The following is a 12435-nucleotide window of genomic DNA, read 5'->3' as shown; positions in this document are numbered from 1 at the left end:
CCCATAAATGGATTTCCCAAGCTTACACACTTTATTAGGGTACTCTGTATTGACAAAACCCTCTGGATGACTCATGTAAACATCCTCAGTCAACTTTCCATTAAGGAAAGCGGTTTTGACATCCATTTGCCATATTTCATAGTCATGAAATGCTAATAGAACCTAATAGACTTAATCTTGGCCACTGGAGAAAAGGTCTCATCATAATCAACTCCCGGAGTTTGTGAGAAACCCTTTGCAACCAGTCGTGCCTTATAAGTGTGTACATTACCATCCATGTCGGTCTTCTTCTTGAAGATCCATTTGCACCCTATAGTCTTACGACCTGGTACATTCTCAACCAAGTTCCAAACTTGATTGTCATACATGGACTGTATCTCGCTGTCCATTGCCTCTCTCCACTTGGCTGACTCATGGCCTGCCATGGCTTCCGCGTAACTGTTAGGTTCATCTAGACCTATCAGTGTCTCATCACTGATAAGTGTATCACCTTCCGCAGTAATATGGAATCCATAGTAATGCTCAGGTGCATTCCTAACCCTTGTGGAACGCCTCAGAGGTACAGACTTGTCAATTGGCTCAACAGGAGTTTCCTCCTCAAGTTGAGTGCTAGGGTTTGAAGTTCCTTCACCACTTGACTCTTGAATTTCTTCAAGGTCAACTTGCCTCCCACTGTCTCCTTGGCTTATGAACTCTCTCTCTCGAAAGAAAGCCCTCCTAGCTACAAAGACCACATTCTTACTAGGTCTGTAGAAGAGGTAACCAAAGGATTTATGTGGGTAGCCGATGAAAATACACCTCTCACTTCGAGGTTCGAGCTTATCATGAGTCTCGCGTCTCACGAAAGCCTTGCAACCCCAAATCTTAATGTGGTCTAGTTTGGGTACTTTACCAGTCCACATCTCATGAGGAGTTTTGGCAACTTTCTTTGTGGGAACTAGATTAAGGATATGGGCGGCAGTCTCTAAGGCATACCCCCAAAATGAGATTGGTAGCGAAGCTCGACTCATCATGGAACGAACCATATCCAACAAGGTTCGATTACGCCTCTCAGCTACACCATTCAACTGCGGTGTCCTGGGAGGTGTCAATTGTGAGACAATCCCACATTCCCTAAGATAGTCGAGGAACTCCGAACTAAGATACTCACCACCTCGATCGGATCGAAGCATCTTAATGTTCCTGCCCAATTGATTCTCGACTTCCTGTTTAAACTCTTTAAACCTCTCAAAAGTCTCTGACTTATGCTTGATTAAGTAGACATATCCATATCTACTATAATCATCAGTAAAAGTCAAATAATAACGATTAGCATCCCTTGTGGCATGTTTGAAGGGCCCTCACACATCCGTGTGTATAAGATCCAACAAACCTTCACCCCTCTCACAAGAACCTGTGATGGATTCCCCGTCCTTCATCATGGTTGTTATGATAGAGCATATGATTTCATACCTCTCTTGTCGTGCACTTTGATGGTATCTTTCCATCAGATCTTGGTGCATTTCAAAAGGGTAGAAGTCCTCATAGGACTTTTGGAGTTCCGTTGTCATGGTGGCCAACATGATGCATGCCACTTTTGTAGCATCCCTTTCATGTGCCCGGAAGTCAGCGATCTCCTGGGGAGTTGCAGTGGTCTCATCAATCTCCTTAAGCTCCTTGTCAAGGACATATTCTTTGTCCTCGTAGCGGGTAATCATCCTGATGTTTCTGATCCATTCATTGAAGTTGGATCCATCAAAAGTGACTTTCACATACAAGTTCATAAGGGTAAAGGAGCCATTAGGATTAGAGCCAGAAGCAGCATTGTTTGAAGACATCTGAAAGAAGAGAACAAGATTAGTTTAGATATTAAGAGATTCCTTAATAAAACACCCAAATGTAATATTAAGGCTAGGATCCAATCACAATATATTATAACTTAGAAGAGGTATGCCGTAATCCAAGCTATAACATATTTGAAAGGTAGGTGAATGACGATTCACCAATTTCCACCATGAAAAATGAAATATAAATATTAGGTTTTTAATTGGTTCTTAGAAATTCCTAGATTCTTTTGAGATTCAATGAACTTTTCAAAGGCATGTTTCAATCTCGAGTCGTGCCTTATAAGTGTGTACATTACCATCCATGTCGGTCTTCTTCTTGAAGATCCATTTGCACCCTATAGTCTTACGACCTGGTACATTCTCAACCAAGTTCCAAACTTGATTGTCATACATGGACTGTATCTCGCTGTCCATTGCCTCTTTCCACTTGGCTGACTCAGGGCCTGCCATGGCTTCCGCGTAACTGTTAGGTTCATCCAGACCTATCAGTGTCTCCTCACTGATAAATGTATCACCTTCCGCAGTAATATGGAATCCATAGTAATGCTCAGTTGCATTCCTAACCCTTGTGGAACGCCTCAGAGGTACAGACTTGTCAATTGGCTCAACAAAAGTTTCCTCCTCAAGTTGAGTGCTAGGGTTTGAAGTTCCTTCACTACTTGACTCTTGAATTTCTTCAAGGTCAACTTGCCTCCCACTGTCTCCTTGGCTTATGAACTCTCTCTCTCGAAAGAAAGCCCTCCTAGCTACAAAGACCACATTCTCACTAGGTCTGTAGAAGAGGTAACCAAAGGATTTATGTGGGTAGCCGATGAAAATACACCTCTCACTTCGAGGTTCGAGCTTATCATGAGTCTCGCGTCTCATGAAAGCCTCGCAACCCCAAATCTTAATGTGGTCTAGTTTGGGTACTTTACCAGTCCACATCTCATGAGGAGTTTTGGCAACTTTCTTTGTGGGAACTAGATTAAGGATATGGGCGGCAGTCTCTAAGGCATACCCCCAAAATGAGATTGGTAGCGAAGCTCGACTCATCATGGAACGAACCATATCCAACAAGGTTCGATTACGCCTCTCAACTACACCATTCAACTGCGGTGTCCTGGGAGGTGTCAATTGTGAGACAATCCCACATTCCCTAAGATAGTTGAGGAACTCTGAACTAAGATACTCACCACCTCGATCGGATCGAAGCATCTTAATGTTCCTGCCCAATTGATTCCCGACTTCCTGTTTAAACTCTTTAAACCTCTCAAAAGTCTCTGACTTATGCTTGATTAAGTAGACATATCCATATCTACTGTAATCATCAGTAAAAGTCAAATAATAACGATTAGCATCCCTTGTGGCATGTTTGAAGGGCCCACACACATCCGTGTGTATAAGATCCAACAAACCTTCACCCCTCTCACAAGAACCTGTGAAGGGTGACTTTGTCATTTTTCCAAGTAAGCATGATTCGCAACTATCATCTGACTTTAGGTCAAATGACTCTAATACTCCATCCTTTTGGAGTTGGCCTATGCGTTTCTTGCTTATATGTCCAAGACGACAATGCCATAATGATGCTTTATCCAAGTTATTATCATTAACAGAATCAATACACAATACATTATTTCCTAAGTTATCAACCACAGATACAGTTTCATACACACCATCACAAGGTAATGCTTTAAAATAAAGAACATTATTAAAGAAAGCATTAATCGAACCAACTTCATTATCAAATGAAAAGGTGAAACCTTGTTTATACAATGCATGAGAGGAAATAATATTTCTTGCCATTTTTGGCGAATAACAACATTTATTCAAATCTAAACTAAACCCACTACTTAGCGATAAAGTATAAACTCCAATCTTGGTGACAGGTAAAGTTTTCCTATTCCCCATGATTAATTTTATTTTTCCATGCTCCACATTCTCACTTCTTCTTAGTCCTTACAAATCAGAACAGATATGAATACCACAACCGGTATCAAGGACCCAAGAGTTAGAATGGGGTGAGTTATTAGATAAGATAGTGTAAATACCTGCATGGTTGGGTTTAACTTTCCCATCCTTCACATCTTGCTGGTACTTTGGGCAGTTCCGCTTCCAATGTGACTTTTCATGGCAATAGAAGCATTCAGCCTCTTTAGGGTCAGAAGAAGGAGTGACAAAACCTTTCTTGGTTCCACTTGAAGAAGAGTCATCAAGGGTCCTAGCCTTGGTACCCTTCGGAGAGCTCTTCCTCTTCTTCCCTCTACCTTTCCCGATTGCCAAAACCGGGGCGGAGTTTGGAGTAGGAGTGTTAACAACCGACTTACCCTTAAGACCTGTTTCTGCGGTCTTGAGGAGTCCCTGAAGTTTGCTGAGTGTGACCTCTTCCTTATTCATGTGATATGTCATGCGGATTTGATCATAGCACGATGGTAAGGAATGCAAAATGATATCTATTGCAAGCTCCTCAGGGAAGTTCACATTAAGCTTCAGCAACCGATCCACATACCTTTGCATTTTCTGCATGTGGCTCATGACGGATTCCCCGTCCTTCATCATGGTTGTTATGATAGAGCATATGATTTCATACCTCTCTTGTCGTGCACTTTGATGGTATCTTTCCATCAGATCTTGGTGCATTTCAAAAGGGTAGAAGTCCTCATAGGACTTTTGGAGTTCCGCTGTCATGGTGGCCAACATGATGCATGCCACCTTTGTAGCATCCCTTTCATGTGCCCGGAAGTCAGCGATCTCCTGGGGAGTTGCAGTGGTCTCATCAATCTCCTTAAGCTCCTTGTCAAGGACATAGTCTTTGTCCTCGTAGCGGGTAATCATCCTGATGTTTCTGATCCATTCATTGAAGTTGGATCCATCAAAAGTGACTTTCCCACACAAGTTCATAAGGGTAAAGGAGCCATTAGGATTAGAGCCAGAAGCAACATTGTTTGAAGACATCTGACAGAAGAGAACAATATTAGTTTAGATATTAAGAGAGTCCTTAATAAAACACCCAAATGTAATTTTAAGGCTAGGATCCAATCACAATATATTATAACTTAGAAGAGGTATGCCGTAATCCAAGCTATAACATATTTGAAAGGTAGGTGAATGACGATTCACCAATTTCCACCATGAAAAACGAAATATAAATATTAGGTTCTTAATTGGTTCTTAGAAATTCCTAGATTCTTTTGAGATTCAATGAACTTTTCAAAGGCATGTTTCAATCTCGAGTGTGCCCTCCAAGTTTTGTGACTGGGATACCGAGGATCACAAAACGAGGTGTGAAGTAACCATGCAAATCACTTGGTACACTCAATGTTTATTACTCAATCGATGTGCCGGTTAACCACACGAGCTCCACCGACCTATAATAAACTTTAAGTCACCCTTTACCTACCTTGTTAAGTCCAAGTTAGTGTGCCGATTAACCACACGAGCTCCACTAACGACTTAAACAAAGTGTAAAGTGTAATTTCATGGATTAGCACCTTATTCACATTTTCCTAAAGTAACTAAGATTGGGAATTTAATAAAAGCATTTAGTTACTTTATAATATTCATCATACTTTTAATGAGAATTTATAAGTCCTTGTCCTACCCGTTCGGCTAACGACCCTCCACCGATCAAGGAAGCGGTGGGTGAGAGTGGACACCCATTAAGTTGCCATTTTATAGGTAACAACCTTATACCCCCCTTATAGACCGGCTTCGTGAATGAGGCGTACTAGCGGTAAGACGACTTGTTGTTATACATATATATATATATATATATATATATATATATATATATATATATATATATATATATATATATATATATATATATATATATATTAGTAACTTATAATATTATAAAGTATAAGGGTTGAATTTTAACTTTTAAAATACTAAGGGTTGGAACTAAAGTTTTAATCAAGACTTTACATGTTCCAAAACTTGAGGGCAAGTTTTGTAAACTTCCAAAACTTTTCATATCTTATAACTTATGAATTAATTGAGTAATAAAAATGAAGACTCTTCATTTTTATAACTCTTGTGTTCTTTTAATGGCTTTAATAAAAGTGAGACTTTTGGTTTTCCATAACTTGAGGACAAGTTATGGACTCCATTAAAACACATTATGATCATGAATTAAACTACCATGAAGGTTACAAACAATTCCTATGATCATCTAATCTTCATAAGTTCAAGAACATGAATATGAACACTTTCAAGAATCAAAAAATTACACTTAAAAAAACTTGTAATTTTAATAATTGCCATTGTAAATGGATTAGCATAAACATTACACCATCTAAAACAAGCTTTAAAACATCAAAACAGTTTAGGGTAATGTTTCTAGTCCATTTCCAGCAACAAATGTGCAAACTTTCATATGAGCAGAAAACAGAAAAACGATTTTTTTTCAAGCTGTTTGCACACAAAAAAAAAACAACAAACAAACCTAGGCTCTGATATCACTGATGGGTTTTGAGCATTCTAACACTTCCTAAGTGTACATGCAACCCTAATAACCTTGGATCTATGTTTGTCTAATAATCATGCAAAGTTGAATTCCAAGGTTATATTCCTATCTAGCATACATGGGGAACATTTTTAACTTGAATGAAAGATATAATAACTTACCTTGTTGTTGATTATGATCCTTGAAACCTTATGAGCCTAGCACCCCAAGTGTGATGCCTCAAATGCTTCACACAACACCAAATGCAAAGGAGTAAACTTTGAGAGAATCTTACACTTGCAAAATCGGCTCTAGCCCTCTTGTTTCTTATGTGTAGCCTATTTTGGTGGAGAATGGGTTTCTTATATAGTGTTGACACATCTAGGGTTACACCATGTAAACCCTAATGTGTCATGACTCTTCATTTCCATGACCCATGGGTTTGTAACTCCCATGGAGCATCCATGGAGCATCCTATGGGTGGAACCCAACTTGATAATCCATGGAGCCTCTTAGCCCACTATATAAGATATGGAAGATTTACATAATCTACCCATATATTTAATTAGTTATCTTTTGATCACTTAATTAATTCTAAATTAATTCTTGATCAAACTAATTAAATAATATTATTAATATATTAGAACTTATAATATATTAATAAACCATAAGTGTTATTTCTCTCATTTTAGTTTATCCAATTGCATGGTGCCATGCAACCCAAATGGACCATGCCGGGTCGGGTCAAGTACATACCAGAAATAGTTATGGACTTAGACACCTTATCCAACAATTATGGCAGACATCCAACAGTTATCGAAGGATACACATATGCAAATTGGATATCTGACATAAAATATTTCAGATCTACAAGAGGATATGTGTTTAAATTGGAGGTGCTGTTGTAGCCTGGAAATCATCCAAGCAAACAGTTATATCCAGATCCACGATGGAATCTGAATTTATCTCCTTAGATATTTGTGCTGAAGAGGCGGAGTGGCTACGTCAATTTGTAGAGGACATTCCCGAATGGCCTAATCCGGTAACGTCCATATGTATACATTGTGATAACCATTAGACGTACACATAAAACGATACGACAACTAATCTCTACGGGGGTTATCACGGTTGACTAGGTGAAGTCAAAGGATAACATTGTATGAGTGAGGCAGGTCACTGTGGGGGGAGTTAACTAAAGCCCATGAATGAATAATTTCATACGAAGGAAACCTTACCCAAAATAATGGAGATCCCAAGATCTGGGTTCAAAAGGATAACCTAATTATATGAGTGAGGCAGGTCACTGTGGGGGGGAGGGGGTTAATATTACTTCCTAGTCCATTCCTATATGTAGTGACAAAATTAGGCTAAATATATGGTTTTTAATGATTCTTGGATTCACCTATGTGAGAGAGAAGTGGGGTCGCTTCGAAGGGAATTATGGGGGCACAATTCCTAAAGCTCTTGCAGAACCAGGTTAGTGTTCATGACCAAAACGAACACGTCTATGAGGATATGACATTGTCAGGGAGAGTCCTGTGAGAATTACATTGTCGTCTACACAAATGGCAGCTCAGTTCAAAGACATTGAGATATACTAACTGCTCGGATATTAAGTGTAATTCTTAAGGGAGGGTTCAAAGGGTAATACCTACCTATCCTATGCAGGATTCAACTGTTGAAAATTTTGTTTGGAAATTGGATGTGCAGAGATCGATCTCCATTCGTGTGGGGGATTATTGGAAAATTTAGTATATAAATATTTATATTTTTACTAACTTTTGACATATATGAATATATACATATGTTGTATATATAATTAATTCTAAGTGGGTTTGTGTTCTCCGTGAGAACTTCGAAACGATATATTATATGTCCAAAATGGAGTATATGTGAATGAGATATCGATACTCAAAGATGGGTATTTAAGAATAAATTTAGCAAAAGAGATGAATGTGGGAATGAGTCCCACATTGGTAGAAAGACCAAACTCAACAAGGTTTATAAGCTTTAATGCATGAAAGGCTTACAAGCTTGTGTATATGGTTTTACTACAATTCTTACATGCGCGCAGGGGGGAGCAAATCTTGGATTATGTAGACCAAAAACACCGAACTTGTGCATGGGCGCGACCTGCGGACACAAAGGCTGCTCCGAAAACTAGGGGTTTTTGCTAAACTTGACAGTTTTGGTCACTATTTTGAATTTTGTAACGGATGCATTAATTATGTAATTAATGACATTTATTGGCATGCAATGCTCAATCGATTCCTTAATATCGAATTGATTTATTTCCATTACGTATTCAACTATAAAATGAGACCTCTACCATCTCATTCAACCACGAATGAAAATACTATTCTTCCTCCTCCTTCTCTGTACACCTGCTTCCGGCAACTCTTTCAGGCAAGTGGAAATATCCGGCAATACACACACTGATAAAGTTGTTGTACCCTGGGAACAGACGACGAGTCTGTTTAAGGGAATCGAGTCCAACTCGAGCCTCAACCACATTTTTGTCTACTAATCTTTTTCTTACATGAATATTTCAAGAAGAAAACGAACTCCTTACACTAACAAAACATGTCTACTGGTTTCTAGCTTTCTTCCCCACAAGCATCGCAAGTAACGCCTAGTGTATTTGCTGTAGAGTGTCGCAAAACATCCGTCACACGAATGACGTCCCCCACCGTCAACTTTAAAGCATTGTTGAACTCTCCTAAACACAATGGGGACAAAACCCTCTACTTCTGAACGACCCGTGTTTGAAACAATACAATAAGTGTTTGGAACATTATCGATGAACGTTGTGCAATTCCAACATTACCCTTTCCGATTTCCAAATTGATTTTGGTTGTTTTCATATATTCTGACGAGCAAAATTAAAGAAAAATTTTGTTAGTATATTCAAATCATGTTTGTTCTCATTTTCTGGCGAGCAAGCTAACAAAAGAAGATTATTTTTTCAATGTTTTGGAATTATTTTGCATTATTGGAGAAAAATGCAGAACCGATACGAGCCTATTTAATTTTCTTTTATGTTTGGTATAAAAGAGATGGGATCCACAATTAAATTAATTTTTACTATGATTTGGTAAATAAATCTAAAAAATACTACGAATAGGTAAATATTTTTAAAATCATAATACCCTATACAAAATTCAAATATTAGCCTACAGTAAAATTATAAGCAAGTAAACCGAGGGTCCAATAATGACAATAAGTCTATAGATATAATATAACTTTTTTTTTGGAACCGGCAAATATATTAAATAAAAAAGGGGCTAGGCAGCAACCCACCAGAAAGAGTACAAGAAAAGAAGCAAAATAGCCCTTTCAAATGCAAGAGAAAGGGCAGACAGTCCAATCAATCCAATTACAGACTCCGTTTTTCCTCTTATGTTTAAACCATAAATACAATATGGATTTAATGATATCCACCACTCTTTCTGGAAATGTTTTTATGTTGTTGAACACCCTGTCATTACGAGCTCTCCATGTACACCAAAACTTGCCATAGCAAATGCTGATTAACATCCTCCTTCTCTTTGGACAAGTTCCCCAACTGGAGGCAAAGTCTAGAATCTTAGAAACACACGAGAAACTAGAATGTTGGATTCCACACCATCTAAACACCTGATCCAGTATGGAACACGCAGCATGACATCTACATAATAAGTGATCGGTAGTCTCATCCATTACACCACAGTAGCTTTAATTCTTATCCACACTGCTAATTCCCCGTCTATGAAGATTAACTGCTGAAGGGATCCGATCTAAGTTTGCGCGCCAAGCAAAACATGATAGTTTCAGGGGAACAACTTTAGTCCACTGGAAAGGACCCAAGATGGTAGTGGAGATTGAATTATCGATCGCCTGCCTCATGCTCAACACCGTGTATCGCCCTCCATTAGCCAAATCAGACACCCAATTAGCCTCCCTTGAGTTTACACCTCTTCTTACGACAGTATTAAAAGGAATATTGTGCTTGACCAGATCGAGTTTTATCTTAGCGATGGAGCACCAGACACCTGACCTCGATCTACTAGCAAGAAAGTCATATGGTTTGTTGTCAATCCTGTGAATAACGCGAATCACCTTGGCCCAGAATGAGTTTGGTTTTGTTTTTAGCCGCCACCACCATTTACAACATAAGGCAATGTTGAATTCTTTTAAGGAGCCAATATCAAGACCTCCCTTTTCCTTCGTAGCCGTTACCTTGTCCCAGCCCACCCAACAGATTTTTCTCAAGTCCTTCGAGCCACCCCATAAGAACCTTTTTCTAATCCTCTCCAATTCATTAAGAATTTCAACTGGAGCTACAAAAAGAGAAAAATAATATTAACGTAAGAGTGACAGCACCGACTTGATAAGAGTAAGTCTCCCTCCAAAAGACAGGTTTCTAGCTTTCCAATCTGATAACTTTGCATTGAATTTGTCTACGATCGGACTCCAATGTTTCTTTAACTTCATGTTAGCACCCACCGGCACCCATAAGTATATAAACGGGAGGGAAGATGGCTCACACCCAAGAAGACGCGCCCATCTATTTACTTGTAGTTGCGATGCACCAGTGCCGAAAACCCGAGATTTGTTGAAATTTACTTTTAGCCTCGAAGAAGCATGAAAGCAACGAAGGATGCGAGCCAGGTTACTTATATTTGCCTTTGACCATTCACCAATGAAGAGCGCATCATCACAATAAAAGAGATGAGATATACAGGGGCCATTTTCATGGAGGTTCACACCTTTGAAGATGCCTTGCTCACATGCTTCCTTCATCACCACATTCAGCCCTTCCACAACAATAATGAAGATAAAAGGTGACAGGGGGTCGCCTTGCCTTACACCTTCCGTGATTTTGAACTCTTATGTGGGACTCCCATTGACCAAGATTGAGGCTTTAGCAGAGGATAAACAACCATGAATCCATGATCACCACTTCATCCTGAAACCCATTTGATCAAGTGTCGAATCGATGTAGTCCTAGTTGATGGAGTCGAAGGCTTTATCAAAGTCAACTTTGAACAGCAGAATTTGCTTCTTCAATTTCTTTGCCCAGGAACACACCTCGTTGGCAATGAGAGGCCTAACAAGGATGTTCCTCCCAGCCACATATGCTGACTGAGCCTCTCCTATGGTAGCACCGACCACTTGCTTTAACCTAGTCGCCAAGAGTTTAAAAACGATCTTATAGAGGCATCCGATCAAACTAATGGGTCTGTAATCGTTCATCTTCAGGGGATCCTTGGTTTTTGGGACCAAAGAAATCAATGAATTGTTACAACCTAGAGATAGTGCACCCACATGTTCGAAGTGTTTCACATAATTAATTATATCCGCCTCAAGGAGGTCCCAATGGGATTTAATGAATTTAAAAGTAAATCCATCGGGCCCTGGTGCTTTGTCACTACCGCAGGCCCACACAGCAGCTTTGATTTCTTCAGGAGAAAATGGAGATTCAAGGAATTGAGCATCAGCAAGAGATAGTCGTGCAAACCGACTGCTTGAAAGTTTGGGATGGGAAGGATGCGTCTCATGGAATTTAGAACTAAAGAAACAAAAGGCCTCCGATTTAATTTCATCCGGGTTGGTAGACCAGCGCCCATTAATCATCAATCCTGTAATTTGATTTTTCCTGTTTTTATTAATAACATATGCATGGAAGAATTTTTTGTTTTCGTCCCCATCCACAGCCCATCTAATACGAGATTTCTGGTTCAGATCCTTAACTAATTCCTTTTCCATATCTCTGATTTTCTGGAATCCCTCTCTCCGTTCGCCAATTTCAGCCTCGGTTAAAGGCCTAGTCTCGGCCAAAGTATCGAGTTCCCACACTCTGTTTTTAATTTGGTTAAGATTCTCCTGTTCTTTCCCAAATTCCTTCCTTCTCCATTCTTTGATTGGATTTTTCAAATGCCTGAGTTTGGCGGCAAAGAAGGAGTCTGGACTCCCGAACCCCTTGAAGTTGGCACAAGCTGAGGTAATTACTTGTTTGAAACCATATCGATCCATCCAATAATTAAAAAATCTAAAAGGTAATGGACCAAAATCCAAGACAACTGAGGAAAGCAGGACCGGAGAATGATCAGATAATTCCTTGTCTAAAGCCGTCACGGATAAGGAGGGAAAAGAATCAATGAAGTTTGAGCAACAGAGAAAACGGACCAGTTTGCTAAGTTT

The 12435-nt window shown here is 39.3% G+C and overlaps 1 protein-coding gene across 1 annotated transcript; it reads right to left on the bottom strand.

Moving 5' to 3' along the window:
• Positions 1-10593: 10593 nt before the first annotated feature.
• LOC145105510 (uncharacterized) lies at positions 10594-11034 on the bottom strand. The gene has a single exon (XM_079042601.1). The coding sequence runs from the start codon at positions 11032-11034 to the stop codon at positions 10594-10596; it is 441 nt and encodes a 146-aa protein (XP_078898727.1).
• Positions 11035-12435: the final 1401 nt, after the last annotated feature.

Source organism: Lactuca virosa, chromosome 4, assembly GCF_052849685.1.
Source record: "Lactuca virosa cultivar CGN04683 chromosome 4, Lactuca_virosa_CGN04683_v6, whole genome shotgun sequence".
NCBI classification, from domain to species: domain Eukaryota; kingdom Viridiplantae; phylum Streptophyta; class Magnoliopsida; order Asterales; family Asteraceae; genus Lactuca; species Lactuca virosa.
This window is presented reverse-complemented; position numbering and strand designations above follow the sequence as displayed.